We start from the raw sequence: 19,477 nt of genomic DNA on the forward strand, positions 1-19,477 counted from the left end.
AGGCTTTTGATTTTTGGAGCCTATCCCAACTATGGGCACCCTGAATTGGTGTCGACCATGACATGCAGAGCATAAGGAGACGGAACAACATTCACGCTCACACTCAGTCCTTGAGGGAATTTAGTGTTCGACCAGCCTAACCTGCATGTTTTTGGGATGTGGGAGGAAACCGGAATACCCAAAGAAAACCAACACAAGCCCAGGGAGAACAGGCAAACATGCCGGACCTGGGATCGAACCCTTTATCTCAGAGCAGTGAGGCCGCTAACCACTGTAGCGATCCGCCACAAAAACTAATATTTAATGCTAAATACTAATAGAGAATGATGGTTATTTTGAGGTTAATGTTTCAGTATAAACACAATAGTCAGTGAGGCCAATTGGATTAATATTAATACTCTCGTCATGTATATGAAGCTCGAGCACTTATATTTTAAACATAGCTAAGCACTACAGTGGGGTTATAACAGAAAGTTTTGGAGTTTTTTTCTATTACAAGTTTTTAGCAGCTGTGGTGACTGTAACAAGTTATTTTCTGCAAATATGGCCAAACATGCTGTGCTGACAATAATAAGCATGCCATCTTTTGAAGAGGTTGGGGTTAGAACATAGTGTTTTTTTTCAAATATGTAATTAATACAAAATTTGTTTTGGTATTCTTTTTTTTATGTATTCCACACACAAAAAAAGATTGTCCCCTTAGGACAAAAACTTTAAAGAAAAAAAAAAGGCCTTTTGGAAGCTTGTTTTGACTTTAGGCACGTCACAAAGGGTCACTTTAGGAGGTCACTCAAATGAGTAGTTAGTGTTCTGCAATGATGAGCAATAAAACCCATACTGTTTGCACGAAAGGCCACAAAAACAACAAGGATAAATTTGCCGTGCAGAGAAGATCATGATGACTTAATAATGTTATGTTCTGCTTTAATTTCAAAGCATTTGTGGCAATGGGTAAAGTATTTCCATATTCATGAAGATGAATGGCTGAATAAATAACATCAAAAAGCTTACTGCATAATCAAAAATATGCTTTCTGCATATTAAAGGCTTGTCATCAGATTCACGCTATAATTTCTCGGGAGAATATTAATTGTTGACAAAATATTTGAAACGATATCAATTTTTAGTATAATTACATCCATTATTTTGTACTTGACACAAATTTCTGGCGATAATGATGATTGCAGGACCAAAATCAAATGTAGGGCTTTGAGAGTAAAATTAAAAAGCAAACAGTCATACGTGTTCTTTCCAGCTCAATCAGCAAAAGTTCACTAATGGCTTTCAGGGTGGCCCACGACATGCAAGGAACATGAAGGTATTCAGTTAACACAAATGGGACGTGCTCGTAACTGTGACCCCGGAACGAACAGGGATGGGTCATTGTCTGTTTTGAGTGCTTTACAAGGACATCAATGAAAGGAGCTTGGGTAGGTTGGCTGACTCTCATCAAGACTACAGTGATTTGGCTTTGACAGAGGCAGAAAGCATGTGCCATGAAGTCATATCTGTAATGACTAACTTAAACATTGGGAACATTTTTGATAAGTTTTAAAGAAAAATACATGAATTGTAAAAGATCAGTACTATGAAGAACATGTCAGACGATATGTTAATTTAATGCTCTTCAAAATTGAGCATTTTCGTCATTCATTGGAAATTATTGAGTTTTGCAATCAATGTCCCCTTCACTTGTCCCCTTCAACTTCTTCAATTCTTTCATCAGCTCTTGCTCGAAGGATAAAATGTCTTTGGGTTTCTTGTACTGTAAAAGAGTGAATACAAAAGAAAGCGCCATTAATATCATTTTGAGCTCCATATAGTTTTACTTATATTGCCTCTAATTTTTAAAAGATGACACGATGTAAGGAGTAGAAAAAATCTTACAGAATGTGTGTTACAGACATGTAACTTTCAATGAAAAAGTACGAGAGCGGTCTAATTTAAAGCAAACTGATTACTAAGTAATTTAAAGTAGGTTTGCGTCAAGATTTCTGTTGTCCACTTACACTGACTATTAAGGTGTTGTTTGCGTGGGTGAAGTTTAAGGCAGAGTTGTCCAGTGGAAGTTGCATACGATCCAAATCAGGAATTCCAAACTTCTTATAATACCTGGTAATGCACAGAGAATAAAACATTATGTATGATTTGAAGTATTATTGTTCCTAATTGTTTGTAAAACTAACATATTTGATGTTTGTTTAGATACCTACGCTGGCAACATAGCCAAAAAAAGATGTTTTCACATTTGATAGCAAAACGTATATACTTTAGTGATTGATGCATCTATCATTTATAACGTTTTTTAATTTGGTTATGTTTTGACGGATATTTTTTTAAAGTATAGCATGCCTTTCCTCAATAAAGGTTGGAGAAAAACTGGGAAAGAACAATGTAAAGAGAACAGTGCCATCTAGAGGAATAATCTTAGCATTACAATGAATAGTCCTGAGAGAGAGAGAGTATTCAAGCATAGTTACTTTTTGTTGGAAGTTTTGATGACAATTAATCTTTCAGGAGGCTGCACTGAAACATTAAATACATCTTTGGAGTAGGGAAGGTTCCGGATCCTCCATTGAAAGCTGCTTTTTGTATCTTTACGCATAAACACAGGCTGTGGAAATAAAATGGAAATCTCCTTAAAGTCTACCAGGGCATGCTGATGAATAAAGACAGCAAAGAGAAAAAAATGCATACATTTGAGCAACTCTCTTTTAACATCTCAGCTTCCGTCGAGGTGACAGGACAGACAAGTGGCTCCCCAACTTCCACCTCCCATTGACCCTGAGCTCCTAGCGTGTTTTTGTGCCGCCACTTCCGCACTGCAAACCAACAAATAATCCACAAAATAGACTTATATATCATCTTATGAACACAAATTAGTGGCAGGTCGAATGCTTACCAATAAGCTCATCTGTTCTCAAGTCATACTCTTCCGCCATTTCTTTTCCATCTGCAAAGAGGTAGTGGATCTTCCTTCTCGCTTATGTTTCGGAATGACCGAAGAGGGAAATTTGGAAGAAAACAGGCATATTTATTTAGGACCAGGGGTTGGGTACCGCTATTCTAGATGACAATGTTGTTGTAGAATTACGCTCAATTTTGGACTGAACCTGCAAGCAATTTGGGCAGTACATTAAAAAAACACGACCAAATTTACACTCATGGCTAAACTAGTCTGCAAGAACTAAGCAATTGTTTCTTGCCTGTCATTAACATTATTTACATTTGGATAAAAAGATTGAAAATCAAGTAACTCCTTATCGACTTAGTGATACCCAGTAATATGTGTAATAATCTGAAATATCCTGCCTCATTATGTAACCCTTCTGAACTGGTTATTATTACTTAATTTTTTAAAGTATTATCAGAGCGATAACGTGTGATTTATTTTCTAGTAATTTTGAAGTTGCATTTTAGTTATCGCAAGTATACATTCATAAACATTAACGTAATGAAAAATGAAAGTAAAATATTTATAGTACACAACAATCATTTTGAGCAAAATTTCTTCACCTTTTTGAACTCACCATCGTGAATCAAAGCAGTTTTTGTGGACGATTTTAGATTATCGATCCAGTTTTGCACAGCCATGTTTGTGTTGTGCAGAGAAACTTCCGGAATAAAACAGTCACCACGGCAACTCACGGCAAAGTAAAAGCGACCGAATCAGATCCGTTTGTATTAAAACAAGACAAGCAAAAAACATATCAATAATAAAATAAGATTAAAAATACTGAATATTTATTTGAAAGAATCCATATGTCTTGTTTAGTTTTGTTTCACACCACTCATATAACATCATCAAAATGTTACACACCCGGATATACATATATTGCAGTGGGTTAAAAGAGCTCTAGTTCTCCTATGGGCAGAATCGAGTGGCTAAAGTAAACCGAAAGTGTTTTGTTTTAGGTTTATTTCATATCCACATAAATACATCTTTAAATTGAACATTAAAAATAAATCTAGTTATAATAAATAAATGCTATGCTTCTTCGATTACAGTTGTAAAAAATGGGGAAACCAAATGCATTGCATGTTGGGAAAAATAATCCGGAAGTGTTTGCTTTCGTTTTGTTTATGTTTTTTTTTTTATGTGAATGGTTCTTTTGATGGAGGTAAGTACAAAACATTGAAAACAATTTTTAAAGTGCTTGATATTCATGTTCATTGTGTATTCAATTGTTACCATATGTACCAGAAGCTAAATTTAGCTGCACAACGTTGGATTCAAACATTTTAAAAAGATAAAGTGAGACGTTTTACAGCAAAAAAAAATATTCCCCGTTCATAATTCTTCAGATATTCTCATTCACATTTTGCATTCAAATGTTTTTGCAGACGTTTTGAATTGCCGTCTTCCCGAATAAACCTTTATTTAGCCACCAATGTGTAAATATATGTATATAATATATACATACTATATTAATAGAGAGATTTAGATATAGATATATACACATATATATGTATGTGTGTATATATATACATATATATATGATTATTATTCTTAGTACATAAACTAGCAAATGAATAAAGGACATTAGAACATGATTGATGTCTGTTCAGATGGTGTACCAAAACTACATACGTATCGGATATATACCATGATTTTTTTCAATTGTGTAAAAAATGTTATATTGTTCAATAGTTTTGATTACTGCCCAATATTTGTAGAAATATCGCATATTTCCAACAACAGGTAACCTGAAATATCAATATTTTAAATAATTTTCTGATATTCCATTAGATCACATCCGGACTTGTAATTAATCTTCATTTGGCGGAGCTCTGACTCATCCCTTTTCACCCAGAAAATGAAACATGGAATTATGAAAGCTTTCCCCAAAGTTAAAAGGGCCCGGGTTTGTCAAGAAAATAATTCACCTCCTATAAAGAAAAAATCTGATGATTTGGAAGTCACAGGTGAGTTTTTCGGTTGTTGTTTATATCAGATCATGCAGCGCGATTTATTTTTAATCTATTTGTTTCCATTTACAGGAAATACTTTTAATGGTATCTCAGTGTACATTTTGCCCGCCGGAATAGGAAACGCAAGATGTGAAATCTTCCAAACACAAATTCAGCAGAATGGAGGCCAGACAAAGACGTCTTTTTGTGCTGGTGTCACTCATGTCGTTGTCAATGAAAACATGGAGTGTGACAGGGCTTTGCGTCTTATCAAGGTGGATACAATGCCTTCTGGAGTCCATCTGGTGAAATGCAGTTGGTTAAGCTCATGTATTCGTGAGAAACAACTATTGGATGAATCAAGCTACAGTCTTTTACCTGAGAGGTAATGCCTGTCATTACTTGTCTGCCATGGTTAAAACTGAATAGAGCTTTTCATTTACAAAATCAGTGGTACCTCGAGATACAAGCCTAATGCGTTTCGGGACTGAGCTCGTATGACTATTTTACTCGTATCTCAAATAGTTCGTATGTTGAGGTATTACTGTATATTACATATTTTTTTACATTATTTTGTGCTGTTATCTTCAGTCTTTTTATATCTTCTCTTCTTAGTTGTTCAGAACCTCAAAAAGAAAATGATTCAACAAATGAAAAACCCACCCCTGAAATGACCGTAAAGCCAGAGTGTGGGCAAAGCGAGCAAAGAGAGACAATCGACATGGTCAGCGGCTAGTACATTAGTAGAAAAGTCATATCAAGTACACATTTCTGCAAGTTACTGTGGTAATTGTCATGAAGACTGACTCCCTTTTGTGTCCATCTTTTATTTTTCAGAATATATTAGACAAAGATGTGCAAGAAGAAGACACAATCTCTCAGGATCACATTGAAGCTCTCATGACAGGTCAGCAGCCCAAAGAAGATGTCCCTGGATGCAGCTTTGATCCTGGTCAGGACACAGTGAGGGTGCCAGGGAAGTGGGTCTGCGCACAATCTTCTCGGTGCAAAAGTAATAACTTCAACCAACATATCACTGACAAGCTTGAAGTACTAGCCAAGGCTTACACACATCAGGGAGACAAGTGGAGAGCATTGGGCTATTCCAAAGCCGTCAATGCGTTGAAGAGCTATCACAAGCCTGTTACATCATATCAGGTAATGTAATGCCAATGGAAGAGATGCATATATATATATATTTTTTTTTTCTTAAGAAGCAGTGTGTTCTGCTTACTGTTTATTGTAATGCATCTCTCCCCAATTGAGGTGTTGATTCCTTCCTTTTCTCTCTCCTGTTTCAGGAGGCATGCCTTATCCCGGGAATTGGCAAACGCATGGCAGACAAAATTGATGAAATCATGGAAAGTGGCCATCTGCGCAAGCTTGATCACATTGGAGAAGCCGTGCCAATATTGGAGCTTTTCACTAATATATGGGGTGCAGGAACCAAAACAGCACACCTTTGGTACCAACAGGTAAAACAGCCACTCTCAAGAAACACACATGCATGCACTTTCCGTAAAGAAAGGCATTATTATTTAAGACAGGAATGTCTCTGTAAAGCAAGGGTTTCAGACTTGGGTTTGTTCGCAGGCCGCTTTAACGTCAACTGGATTTCACGCATAAAAAACATAAAATCCCTTTTATGTACCAGTTTTGGAAGAATCAGTGCTGTATTTCAATGTTTTTTTTATTCATCAGGGATTCCGCACATTGGAGGACATCCGAACAAAAGCCAACTTGACCAACACTCAGAAAATAGGACTCAAGCACTACAATGACTTTCTTGACAGAATGCCCAGGGAAGAAGCTGCAGCCATTGAGAAAGTGGTAAGTATATAGTACCTAGATGGCGCCAGATATCTATAAAGCGAATGCTGAACCCTGATGGTTAATGCAATGATTGCAGATTTGTTTGTTTTATCACAGCAGATTGGTTAATTTACTTTACAAAAACCAAAGTTTTTGTAGACCTTGAGCGCCAAGTCACACCACTCGCTGAGTCTATGGACGCAACAACAAACAAGCAGACACATAGAAAATCAATACTATATAGTAGAGATAAATAATAATTACTAAATTATAAATTGCGATTTCTTGAGTTTTCTTTTTAGATTTTTCCTCTCACAGTAGACATGCACCATGATGAAATTTTCAGATTTGGCCATGATTTCTAAATGGGAGTAGTACTTGCAATATCATATAGCAGGGTGTTCAAATATTTATTGGACTCATTGTATTTCTAATGATGTGCAGGTGAAGCATGCTGTCCAAGCAATTGATCCGGGCCTGGTGGCAATAGCATGTGGCTCATATCGCAGAGGAAAAAGCTCATGTGGAGATGTTGATGTGCTTATTTCACACCCTAATGGAAAGTCCCACAAAGGTGTATTCAGCAAAGTGCTCCAGAGTCTTCATGACACTGGTAAGATCTGTTATCTTTAGATATTTAATTAAGTCTGTTTTAATTGTTGCCAATGTTTTTTTTTCCCAAGGCTTTTTAACAGACGACCTTGTGAGCCACGAGGAAAATGGAGAGCAGAAGAAATACATGGGCGTGTGCCGCCTCCCAGGGCCAGACCAACTTCATCGCAGATTGGATATAATTGTGGTTCCCTATAATGAGTTTGCCTGTGCTCTCACGTATTTTACTGGTTCTGCACACTTCAACCGCTCCATGAGGGCCCTGGCAAAGACCAAGAACATGAGCTTGTCAGAACATTCGCTTAATCAAAGTGTCGTGCGTCAAGGTAGCGCCAAGGTGTATTCTGGTACACCCCTACCTACACCCAAAGAGAGTGATGTTTTTAAACTTTTGGGTATACCATACAGAGAGCCTTGTGAAAGGGACTGGTGATTCTTTGCTATTGCTCTGCTTTTTCTTTTTAAAATTCAGCTCAGTTTAACTCCAAAGCTGACTGACTTTTAACATGTTGATTTTATCATTCACCTCAAAGGGACCCTCACTGCTGAAATATTTAATGAATTAAATATGCTATGTGGCAAAAATAATGCACAACTAAGTACTTGGTTCACAAGTTCAATACTTACGGAAAATAAATATGTAGATCAAATATATATTTTTTCCTTTACTATGCACATAATATCTTAACTTTATAGGAAAATCTTTCTGCCACATGAAATGAAACAACTAATCATGGTGAATTTCACTAATAAAATGTATTCAACAATGAACATAGTTTTCAATTTTCTGTACTATAGGTATCAGAAAATTGTTTCATTGTGTGAATGTTGCAGAAAAGACATTTTAAAAAATAAATGTGTTTCATATGAAGAACTTTAAAAGCCTTTAATAAAATGGGATAATTAAATTTGCTTTAGCTAAATTATATGTTCATGTGTACTACATTACTACATGTCGTCCATTATTTAAATATGTGAGTGTGTGTTTAAAAAAATGATTATTGGACTAACCAAAAATAGATATTAATGAAAAATATCTAAGGTGGATTCACAATTCAGTCATCCGCTGGGTGTCGAAAACGTGAAAATAATGAGGTAATACTGCCACAGAATCTGTTAAATCTCTTCAATATTGTCCTTGAAGAGCCCAATGTGGTAGATTGTGCTGTATCAATAACCCTCTCCCTTTCACAACACAGCTTCTCTGAATCTTTATCTTTACAGTCTTCCTCTTGCACATTGCTCATCTTGCTTCGAGCAGTGTGCAAATAATCCCTGTGTTCGTAGTCAAGGTCTTTGTTCAGGTGAGCCATTGTAATAAATGGGTGCAGCAAAGCCTGCTGGGGGGAGATCCTATGTTCACCATCAAGGTCCAGCAATAATTTCATCAGGTCGACAAATTCCCTTCGATCTTCCAACTCCCCCACCTCTTGGACGGGATAAAAGTTGATAAGGTCATCCAGTGAGCTGGGAGTTTCAACGATACCGCTCCATTCAAGAAAAGTAACTTGGTTGGCAGCTTCGTACTCCTCTGGTGTCTTCAGTCTGTAGTGTAAACCTTCATTGTCTCCCTCCTTAGTGAAGAAGCGCTTAGTATATTTCCCACAGCAGAGAATCCGGTCTTCTGGCTGGCCAAGAACATCCACCATGCACTTCATCATCTGGTATTCGCAGTCTACAGGAAAGAGGTTGTCAGCAATGTAGAGGAACGCCAGGATGCAACCGACGCTCCAAACGTCTACAGCCTCAGTGAAGGGAAGACCAAGGGCAGCTTCTGGAGATCTGTAACCTTTAGGTTGTATTTTCATACCTGGATGGACGCTGGAGACTACAAGGGCCAAGCCAAAGTCGATTAATTTGACTCTAAGGGGACTGACTTGCTTGTTGACGCACATGACGTTGTCTGGTTTGATATCTGTGTGTAGAATGCCAAGAGGCTTGAGAGCATCCAAGGCTACCAGCAGCTGCTCGGCAACTGAGCGGATTTCACTCAGAGGCATTGGCTCCCACTCTCGTCCTGTGAGCAAGTCAAACAGATGACAGTCGAGCATCTCGAAAACCAGACAGGTATGTCCCATGTATTCAAACCTCTCAAAGAACTTAATAATATTGGCGTGGTCTGGATTCAAGGTACTGACCATGTTCAACATAGTTAGTTCTTTCTCAGTTTCTCTCATAAAAGCAGTACCTTTTCTGATGATCTTTATTGCTACTGTGTCCATAGAGGATTTTTTTTGGCATTTGGCCACTTTTCCAAAACGACCTTCACCCACAAAATCCAGGATAGTGTACAACGAGGAACCGCTGTTTAATATCTGACCTTTCAGGATGTCACATGTTATCTTTGGCACTGAAGAGAGAGACATGCAGAGAAAATACTGTCACAGGCCTTCAGCAAAGAAATATATCAAAGAGTCGGCATTGGGTATGCATATCTCAACTGTTTGCCAGTCAATTGCACAGCACACAAACAAGGGAGCATTCACACCCATAGGCACAATTTGATTTTCAACTAATCTTGTATAGAGAACATTCTCAAGGCGGAACAATGTTAAGGCCAATAGGAAGGCCAAAGTTGAGACATGCATCTGTTTGAGGTTTGTATGCTAACTAACCATGTTTAATACTGAGATGCTCAGACATTCTCCTCTCGTTTTCTGAACCGCTTTATCTTCATTGGGGTTGCGAGGGGTGCTGGAGCCTATCCCAGTCGAGGATGAGGATAAAGCGATTAAGAAAACGAGGGGAGATGATCTTTTCCAAAGTAGAATCATTGTGTTGTTCATGAATCTTACACATAAGGTTATAAAAAGCCAACGTCAATGGTATATACTGTGATTTCGCTTTTATTCCCTCAACAAAAAAAAAAACATACTCAGAGCATGCAGACTTTATTCAGCAGTCTGTTCATCACTTTCACTCAACTATAAATCGTTTCATTCAATTACTGGGTCTTTTTTATATAATTAACACCAAAGCATTACATTATTTTATGGAGTAAGCTGGTTGAAAGGGAATCCATCATTAAGACAAAACACCCATAAAAATTGCAATTTGCATTAGGGTTGGACGTATTGGAGGTATTTGGACACGATTGTCCAGTGTATTAAGTGCTTTATATGCACATAATAGTCTATATGTCACTCTTACCTGAGTCATATGATGCACTCGAAGTTATAGAACGTATCCGCAATGACATCGTTCCATTTAACTACGAAAATAAAATTAAACTTTAAGTTTGGTTAGAGGACTTTTAATGAGATCCTGGCAGATCAGCTCCAAATGTATGAGTACGTTCGTTTAACTTTGGCATTATAGTGAGCCGTTTTCATAGTCGGGTTAGTTTGTTATAATGAGCGCCGAATAAATAAATAAAAACCCGAGGGAGAATTCCGTTTTAATTGACGTCCACCCATTTCACGATTGAAGCTCTATATGACGCATTACGAGGTCAGAAAGGGGGCGTGGCCGCATGCTTAGAAACCTAACCATGGATTTTCTACTCTAAACATTTGGCACAAGGATACACTCCAACAACAAAAAACAAAACTCGCCTCATTCATCCATATATCATCGTTGGTGAGGAATACTGTAATAGGTTCATCTGTTTCGGTTTTTTATGTATCTAGAATGCTTATGTAACTGTAACTGTTAAATGTATTTGTATGTATCTTTATACATATCTATCTATTTTCTTCAAAAACATCTAACCACTCGCGACAACAAGACACCCCCTTTAAGTTGTGAAAATACTCTATATTCCTTCTAAAATACAGAATATTTTGGAAATTATATTGCCATTTTTGGAGGGTTTTCTCTTTAGGGTTATTTTCAGTCTTGTCTGAACCTAATGTTGATTTTACTTTCACTGTAGGAGGCAGAACAGAGAGATGACACAAGCATGAAGACATGATAATTCCACACACAATGGCTCAAATCCAGGTTAGAAACACAGCTAAATAGATAAATGAACGTTTTTCAGAAAAGTACCATTTTTCTCGCATATAAGCCACCCCCGCACTTAAGCCACACCCTAAATATTGCCTTAAAATTGTTGAATTTTACAATTTCTCGCATATAAGCCACAATTTTCACCTCCATATACTTGGTTCTAATAGGAAGTACAAATGTGTTACTTTGAAGGGAAAATCTTAAGAAAAAGCATCACACTTTTTTTGTTTTGTTTCAAATACGGTTTATATGCGAGAAAAACGAGTGTTCTTCACTGCTAGTATATATTAGCTCCCGCTCATGGTTAGGTGGAAAATAAACTAGACCAGTAAAGTTGAATTTGTACCCTCCAAATGGTGTTGGTGCACCACACTTGGTTCAAAAAGCACAAGTGATTGAAATATTCATTCAACCAGAATGCAGCGTTCTGCTTTCCGTATGTGGTGTTTGTCAAGAATGTCAAACAAGATAGTTCTGTCAGTAGTGGTTGGAAGAACTGGAAAAGGGCTTTATTTATCTTTGGCAAACATGAGATGGTATAAAATTGTTAATTTTATAACATGGGTTTTTGTTGATACACTTCCTGTGTTAATTATTAATTCTTGATTTCTGAGTCTCTTAATACATTCACACTGGGAATTTTGTGTTTTTTACCATAATAGGCCTATGTGTTCAATTCTTTTAAAAAAAAAGGTTGAGTGTCAGTGGATTAACGTTGTAAATATTAAAAATATAATGAATAGCCTCCCCTGTCTTCAGAACTTACTGACACCCCCTGTTCAACGTATAATACTGGAGATTTTATTGTCGGGACTTTGAATAAATGACATTAAGGATGAGCAATGGTAATTACATGATGTTTAAATATAGATATATATCTATTTTGTTGGGCGCTCCGGCGGGTGAGTGGCTAGCGCGTCGGCCTCACAGTGGAGTCCCTGGGTTCAAGTCCAGGTCGGGCCACCTGTGTAGACTTTGCATGTACCCCTCGGGCTTGTGTAAGTTTTCTCCGGGTGCTCCGGTTTCCTCCCACATTCCAGAGATATACATGGAAGGGTGATTGGATACTAAATTGCCCCTAGGTATGAGGGTGAATAGTTGTTTGTCTCCTGGTGCCCTGCGATTGGCTGGCTACCAATTCAGGGTGTCCTCTGGCTGTAAGTAGGCTCCAGCACCCCCTGCGACCTTGGTGAGGATAAAGCGGTTCAGAAATGGAGATTAGATGAGATGAGATATATTTTGTTTCTGTGGATGGCATGTGTTGACAAGGGAAACCTGTACGATGTACTGATAGGCTAGTTTCCAGAAAATTATCCAATGACAGCTCAGTCCGCTTAACCAGTGCCGTCGTTCACGCAGATGTACGGTACATAGTTCACGTTGCTCACATGGATCGGGTCGAGGTGTTCACGCCACACCCCTGCGGAGCCGACGCAAGCCGAGACCACATGCCGGAGAAACAGTCAGTGTAAACTGGAAGGCTCGCGGCCATCAGACAGCCACCAGTTGCTCCCAGCCTTTACTTCCGTGCCTCCCTGTGAAGTTCCACAATGCCGGGGAAGGCGGCACTCGCAGCGGCCTCGAAACGCAACAGTGCCTGCCCTGCCTGAGAAGTAATCGTGGCGGATCAGATGAAGTTTTTGAACCACATCGGTTCCATTTTTTTGCCCTATTCGTTGCAATTTTTTGGAGGGGAGGAATGAAATTCACTTTGGCTGTCAAAATGGGATTGTTTTTGCACAATGTTGCCTCTGCCACCCCTACAGCTTCCACTGTAGATACGGTAAGCTGTTGTAAGTTAGCCTTTCTTGGATGCGGCTCTTAGCTAGCTCAACCTGGCTAACTTATCACACGTTGAGTGGTTTGTTAAAAAATAATGCGATAATGGTGGTCGTGTAAAATACGTGGCAATAGCCCACATATGTTACCCTTTAGCGCTCAAGAGAGCATCACGTCCCGTCAACAACGTCATGTATGAATGTGTGTGCTTGTCTGCTAACTAAACCTAGCATAGCTAAAGTTAGAAAACAAGGACTCGGGGCCTTGCTTTAGTAGTTTTTTGCCAAAATATAGTTGTATAAACTCGGGGTTTGAGCTTCGACGTGTTTTTTTGCAGTTTAATAGAACCTCTGTTGTCATGTTCAGCATTTAGTTTCATTGATCTCCCTTTTAAATGCAGCTCTTAATTAAAGAGGACCCCATACCACAAAGAAAATTACAAACGCCTCAAGTTCTTAATTCTTTTATAATGCATTAATGCTTGAATGTTGTCATCCTTCAACAGAATGAAACATTGACATTTTAAAGTATGTTACATAGGCCACATCTTGACTAACACAAAGGCAGTTACGTTAGTGTTTACAATGTACAGTATCCATTCAACAGTAAGGCAGTAAAGGGCTTTACAGAGAAAAGCACAATTGATATATAAAAAATAATTTCTGGAGCGTTTCATGTCACTCAAGGTCACCTTCTATTGCAAGAAACATTATGAAATGAACTATTAGCAAACAGCCTACAAAAGGAAAACTGCCAAGTAGTCTGCAAGTAAAAATATGAAGTAAAAGTTGTCTTTTTAGTGATATGTCTGATGAAAGAGTTCCAGTTACTAATGGTAGAGTGTTCCAGAGGTGGGAGGCTGAGAGGCTCTTGACCCCGTAGTAGTGGGAGTTGAAGACAGTTTGTAAGCCTGGGCGATATGACAAAAATTATAATCACAATTTAAAACAGTTTAGCCACAATTAACACAATTACCATTACGTCTTTTTTCTTTCAAATTTGAAACTTCTGTGAATTAGCGTATGTTGATGACTTAGCAGTGCACTTATCCTCTTTACTTCATCAGTATATCGTCACCACCATAATCAGTCATAACAGAAATGATAAAATAGACATGATGATTAATTCTTCGTAGATCTACTCTGTCATGTAGTCAAAAATTCCAGAACCAGAATATCTACTTCTCCGTGAATGTCATGTAAAAGTGCTGTCAGGTAGAATAGAATACTGTACAGACTTGAAAACCCTTGTTTTGAATGGTTGTTGCTTCACTCAATTGTCAATGTCGTTGATTAAAAAAATGTTAAACTAGGATGATGTTGCCCACTTTTGGACCATGATAAGTGATAAGTTCTTATCAATGTTCACTGTTGATCCAACTATTTGGAATACCACAATTTAAAATTGAAAGTTTGATATTTCAGTTTTAGAATCCCAACAGACAAGAGTATTGTTAACAAGTCTGCCAGATTTGAATTACTAGGAAAACAGCTGAGTATATACAATGAAGCTTCAGAATCATGAAAAATCCAGCCTGTCTCCTGAGAAGACCCACAGCTTTTAATCAAATCAATGCCTTCCCCAGACCAAGAGAGGCAGTCTTTGTGGTGGCCGGGGTAGTAGCTGCCTTTTAGAAAATTCAGTGGCCTGTTGGCGATGTTTTACTTTGTAGGAATTGGCCCAAAGTTGGGTACTGCTCCACAATGTAACTTCGGGTAGCAGCCAAAAGCTCTTGTTGCTGGATCCTGTCAAAGAAAGATTCATTAAAAACATTGAATGTTTTTTCCAATCTTGGTTCTGGTTGGCATTATTTTCGGTTTTCAGTCTCATCCCAGAATTTTCATTTGAAAAAATGCATTTTTACTTTCTTCTACAAATGCAATTTTGCATTTGAGAGCAGCAAAAATTATTTCAAGTAGTATTTCCAAACCTTTCTTGAGCAACTACAACAAGTATGCCTCCTATATCAGAGGTCCCCAACCGCCGGGCCGGGGACCTGTACCGGTCCACAAGCCACCTGGTGCCGGTTCCTTAGAGAATTAAATATTAATGTTTTCAATCTCGCCCTCCTACTTGAAATGAGAAAACTTGTTATAATAATAATAGATAATTGCAATTATGCTTGGGTCGATTTATTTATTTTCCGCCTTGGGTGTTGTCCGTTCCTGTGGCCCTCCTGACCATTGCTCACGGTACAACAGTGTGCCACGGCACAGGGATTGGGAAACACTGGTTTAGAGTATACCAGGCTTAAGGAAAGAGCGTTGTATTCTCTTAATTAGAATTATTTTCTTTAACCTTGTGTTGTCGAGCAGGGCATGTTATTGAATAAAAAGACTGTTTTCTCAACCCTATCACTACAGCAGAAGAAAAGCTAGAGACCCAAACAAACAGAATGGTTATGTATCAGGTAGCAAAAAGACCCAGGTGGCCTAGTTACAAGCACATGTTAGGGAATAACAGCAGATCAGTGAAAACAGATGGAGTTATCTGAGACATCATGCTGGGAAATCGTGCCTTATTGTTATCGTGTCAATTCAATATATTTCTGCCGTCATTTTGGAATCTTTCAAATACATTAAAAAGAGATGAAAATAATTGGTGAGAGATAATGACTATCATGTTTGTGAGTTTCTGGGTGTGGACTTTATGTCAGCAGTTGAGTTAGTGCTGATCAAGTGGATTTGTGTGACTGACCTCAAAGCTCTTGCTTGGAAATTTCCGTAGAGCGAGCCTTGCTGGGCCAAGACGTATGTGAGTGTGTGTCTGTCATGGTGGGGGTGGGTACGTGTGTCAGACAAGAACGGGAAAGAGGCAACCTGGTTTGTTTGAGAGCTGGTTTCGTGTGCAATAGTCTGATGAATATAAGGTAAATGTCCAATCCAAAGTTAACCACCTAAGAGTAGTTTCTAACTTAAGAAAAGACTATAACTGCCCCTATATGATATCTTTCAAGCCATGTTATTACTGGTCAATTGTGTGTTTAAAAACCTCCAAGGTGATTTTAGGTTAAATCCATTCCTCTTCTAATTATCTTTCAGAACCTGCTCCTTTGTGAAGGTGTAAACAACCAGAGCTACATGTGTGAGGCAGGTCACTGCTGTGGAGAATCTCAGTGTTGCAGTTACTATTATGAGCTCTGGTGTAAGTCCTCTGCTACTTGTAACTCCCACTGTTAAAACACTGATGTACAGTTTTTGATTATGTGTCATTTTGCTATTCTTGCAATTCAGCTAAATTTCAAGATAAGTAATCTACAAAATCAACTCTTTCTGTGTCTCATATTGTTGTGATGCAATGAACTTAATGGTGCACTTAGAATGATGATTAGTATGTTGCTTAAGAGAATAACTTCATTTTTGATGTTCAAAATTCAATTTTCCTTGCTTCCTAAAGCTGACTGTGCGGGTGGCAGAATTTTCTGTTAGATATAAAGGTAAACCATCTCTAGATTTGTATTTCTTTAATGGTAAAACATCTCTAGATTTGATTTCTATAATGGTAAACCATCTCTAGATTTTATTTCTTTAATGGTAAAACATCCCTAGATTTGATTTCTATAATGGTAAACCATCTCTAGAGTTGATTTCTATTACCAATACATAAGAATTCAATCTTTTAGAGTCAGGCAACAAAGCCAGCCATTTTTGAAAGTGTAAAATCTCCCCCTTATGTGAATATGGCACATTCTGGGAAATTGTTGTAATTTGTAAATATGTTTCTCAAAAATAAATGGATATTACTATTATTATTTTTTTTAACCCAGACTCTTCTCAAAGCATGCAGTTACAGATTCAACAGTTTGACGCAATTGAAGAGTCACCTTTTTTTTTTTTTTTTTTTAGAAATGTTTTGATAAAATTTGAATTTTATACCTTCAGGATTCAGACTTAGGTTTTTTGTCAGTACTTGCCAAACTACCCTAAACAAAATAGAAAAAGTCAGGTGATAAGGCAACACGGGTCCTTCATTGCTGTCAAACCTGTTTTATACATGATATATATGTGGATTGTGCTCTACTTAGGGTTTTGGTTGGTCTGGGCTATCATCTTCATTTTGAGCTGCTGCTGTGTGTGTCATCATCGGCGTACGAAACACAGACTGCAGCAACAGCAGCGACAGCACGAGATCAACCTCATTGCATATCGTGAAGCACACAACTATCCCTCAGTGCCCTTCTACTTCAGTAAGACTTTTTAGTAATTCTATTGCCTATACATCCCAACTTCTGTTAAAATTTTGACCTCAACCTTGTTGAGGCTTTTTGCACGGCAAAGCACTCAAAACATAACAAACGGATTTAAATGAACTTGGATTACGATGCAGACACTAAAAAATAAGTTCATGAACCTAACACTAAATTTAATTTTGTTTGACATTTTCATACCTTCCTTCTCCCGAGTTGGCTCTTTTTGCCCCGCCTCCACACTGACTTTCAGTCAATATCGAGGGTTGTTTGAGTTTGTATTCCCTTACTGAGGCATGTGGTATTACTTGCAATGATACACTATGTTGGGAAAGCTTTTCTAAATATTAGCTATTATTTCTTGTAGTGAGTCTTTTATCCTCATCCACTTCTCCAGGGTTTCTACCAAGCTACCTCCTGCCAGATTATGAAGAAGTTGTCAACCGGCCGTCAACACCCCCTCCACCCTACAGTGTCTTACACTCAGGACCTTCCTCAGCTGTCTCGCAGCCTCACACTGAGCAGCAGGATGGTCACTGTCCAGCCATTCAACCATCACCAGCACCCCCGGACACGGATCGCCTGTGCAATGGGTCTAGTCCAGCAGAGCCACAACCACCTGCTTTAGATTTAATACCAAAGGCTAACAACAAGCCTGCACAGACCAACACAGAGACTGGCGTGATGCTTTTGCCTGAAGGGATTAGTAGCGAAAGACTCAATCTTGAGGAAAAAAGCGACTGCAAGGATCCTCTTTTGAAGGACCTTTCAGATGACAGAGATCGACTCCCTAACGGTAGGAGGCGACGATTTACAGGCGACTCTGGGATTGAAGTGTGTGTGTGTGGCACACGTGGCAGTAGCGGTTGTAGTGGAGCGGGTGGTCCGGAAGGTAAGGAGTTGCGTGAGCTTGAGATCCTCCTGGGCCGTGAGGGAAATGATCAGGAGGAGGCTGGAGAATTCTGTGACAGTTGTGTACAACGTTCTTCCTACAACGGAGAAGAGGAGCAGACGCTCGGTGCGTCGGAGAGGCGAGTGGGAGCAGGATCGTCGCAGACGGCGCACCCCCCAGGCAGTGCCTCACTGCACTCTCCCGTGTGCCTTCTCCTTCACACCATCAGTGAGCAAGAGGGTGCACACTACAATGCCATCGCTGAGCCACTGAGTTGAAACACATTTGATGTGGAAGATTTTTTTTTTCTGTGAAAGGGTTTTAAGTTTCAAGACTTTCAAAGTGGAGTGCAGGGGCAATTTATTTGCAGGATTCAGAAGTTCATTTAGAAGAAAAGAAAAAGACTGATGACAGAGCTGTTCTATGCACTGGAACATGAGGTGGCGGACTGTGATCGAAGGCATCTCTTCTGTATGAAAAGCTCACACAGTAGTTGTATCTTCATGATATGTCACTACCCAATTGCGACGGCAAATGAGCGATGGGTATATATGCACTTGATAGATTCAGTGATGGACATGTATTACTCTAAACGGGTAGGGCATTGGTTAGCCCTTCGCAATTGGGTTTTGACATTACACCCAGCAAGGACTGGACCGTTGTAACAAATGGAGCCACCACAAGAAATTGGTTTATGCCATTCCCCAGGTGCGTTCAAACCTGTTGTCTGTTCGGGAGGCAGTAATTTAGTTCTTGTATAACACAAGCATATACTGTGGAAAAGGGTGACAAATGTATGCTTTAAAAAATGCCTTGTTTTGGAGTTTTTTTCTGTTTGATTTCAACCACTATAAGTGCATTAAAAAAGTTTGAGTCTACTTTGCACAAAGAGTAATAGTATTTATCTTTTATAAATGAAACATTTAAAGACTATTGTTTTCAGAGTTATGTCTTAAATTGCAACACTTAGTTAATCTGTGAGGAGTGTAACTGCAACATATTCGCTTGTTGGTTAAAATCTACATGGCCTTTTTTTATAAGCTCTGAATGTTAGCATTATATGATTACACAGACAACTGATACGGCATAACAATCTGATTTGATTCACTTTGCCAGATTATCACCTTCACCAGCAGAACACTATGAAAGCATTGATCTGGTTATGTTAACATTTACCATCCTCACGTCTGTCTTCATCTACAGTATTCAGACTTCCAGGTTAACTTTTTTTTCTACAATCGGCAAAGTACCCTTGAATTTTGATGGTGACAATTCATATCAGCATGAGGAATAAATATCATTTCCCACTGTTTTCTGTAATAAATTCATTCATT

The 19,477-nt window shown here is 38.5% G+C and overlaps 4 protein-coding genes across 10 annotated transcripts; 2 read left to right on the forward strand and 2 right to left on the reverse strand.

Annotated features, from left to right (window-relative positions):
- Nucleotides 1–907: 907 nt before the first annotated feature.
- Nucleotides 908–4,033, reverse strand: dpcd (deleted in primary ciliary dyskinesia homolog (mouse)). Its single transcript, XM_077718653.1, has 7 exons — nucleotides 3,840–4,033; nucleotides 3,531–3,659; nucleotides 2,903–2,983; nucleotides 2,698–2,822; nucleotides 2,481–2,614; nucleotides 2,010–2,112; nucleotides 908–1,765 (listed from the first exon to the last, which is right to left on the reverse strand). The coding sequence occupies exons 2-7, from the start codon at nucleotides 3,592–3,594 to the stop codon at nucleotides 1,661–1,663; spliced, it is 612 nt and encodes a 203-aa protein (XP_077574779.1). The 5' UTR covers nucleotides 3,595–3,659; nucleotides 3,840–4,033; the 3' UTR covers nucleotides 908–1,660.
- On the forward strand, nucleotides 3,841–8,106 carry poll (polymerase (DNA directed), lambda). Its single transcript, XM_077718643.1, has 9 exons — nucleotides 3,841–4,121; nucleotides 4,815–4,926; nucleotides 5,002–5,296; nucleotides 5,527–5,635; nucleotides 5,749–6,069; nucleotides 6,213–6,386; nucleotides 6,613–6,741; nucleotides 7,168–7,336; nucleotides 7,407–8,106. Exons 1-9 carry the CDS (start codon nucleotides 4,104–4,106, stop codon nucleotides 7,766–7,768), a joined length of 1,689 nt encoding a protein of 562 aa, XP_077574769.1. The 5' UTR covers nucleotides 3,841–4,103; the 3' UTR covers nucleotides 7,769–8,106.
- LOC144197919 (homeodomain-interacting protein kinase 3-like) lies at nucleotides 8,073–10,706 on the reverse strand. Of its 4 annotated transcripts, none has more exons than XM_077718647.1 (3): nucleotides 10,486–10,706; nucleotides 9,656–9,685; nucleotides 8,073–9,352 (listed from the first exon to the last, which is right to left on the reverse strand). In XM_077718647.1, exons 1-3 carry the CDS (start codon nucleotides 10,532–10,534, stop codon nucleotides 8,391–8,393), a joined length of 1,041 nt encoding a protein of 346 aa, XP_077574773.1. In that variant the 5' UTR covers nucleotides 10,535–10,706; the 3' UTR covers nucleotides 8,073–8,390. The 4 variants fall into 4 exon arrangements, with proteins under 4 accessions (XP_077574773.1, XP_077574772.1, XP_077574771.1 ...); XM_077718646.1 differs by having other exon boundaries at nucleotides 9,524–9,685; XM_077718645.1 differs by having other exon boundaries at nucleotides 8,073–9,010; nucleotides 9,146–9,685.
- Nucleotides 9,246–19,455, forward strand: wbp1lb (WW domain binding protein 1-like b). Of its 4 annotated transcripts, XM_077718649.1 has the most exons (6): nucleotides 9,246–9,402; nucleotides 9,663–9,760; nucleotides 11,210–11,277; nucleotides 16,107–16,209; nucleotides 17,090–17,251; nucleotides 17,649–19,455. In XM_077718649.1, the coding sequence occupies exons 3-6, from the start codon at nucleotides 11,245–11,247 to the stop codon at nucleotides 18,419–18,421; spliced, it is 1,071 nt and encodes a 356-aa protein (XP_077574775.1). In that variant the 5' UTR covers nucleotides 9,246–9,402; nucleotides 9,663–9,760; nucleotides 11,210–11,244; the 3' UTR covers nucleotides 18,422–19,455. The 4 variants fall into 4 exon arrangements, with proteins under 4 accessions (XP_077574775.1, XP_077574776.1, XP_077574774.1 ...); XM_077718650.1 differs by lacking the exon at nucleotides 9,246–9,402 and having other exon boundaries at nucleotides 9,605–9,760; XM_077718648.1 differs by lacking the exons at nucleotides 9,246–9,402; nucleotides 9,663–9,760 and adding an exon at nucleotides 10,802–10,914.
- Nucleotides 19,456–19,477: the final 22 nt, after the last annotated feature.

This window comes from Stigmatopora nigra, chromosome 6, assembly GCF_051989575.1.
Source record: "Stigmatopora nigra isolate UIUO_SnigA chromosome 6, RoL_Snig_1.1, whole genome shotgun sequence".
In the NCBI taxonomy this organism is placed as follows: domain Eukaryota; kingdom Metazoa; phylum Chordata; class Actinopteri; order Syngnathiformes; family Syngnathidae; genus Stigmatopora; species Stigmatopora nigra.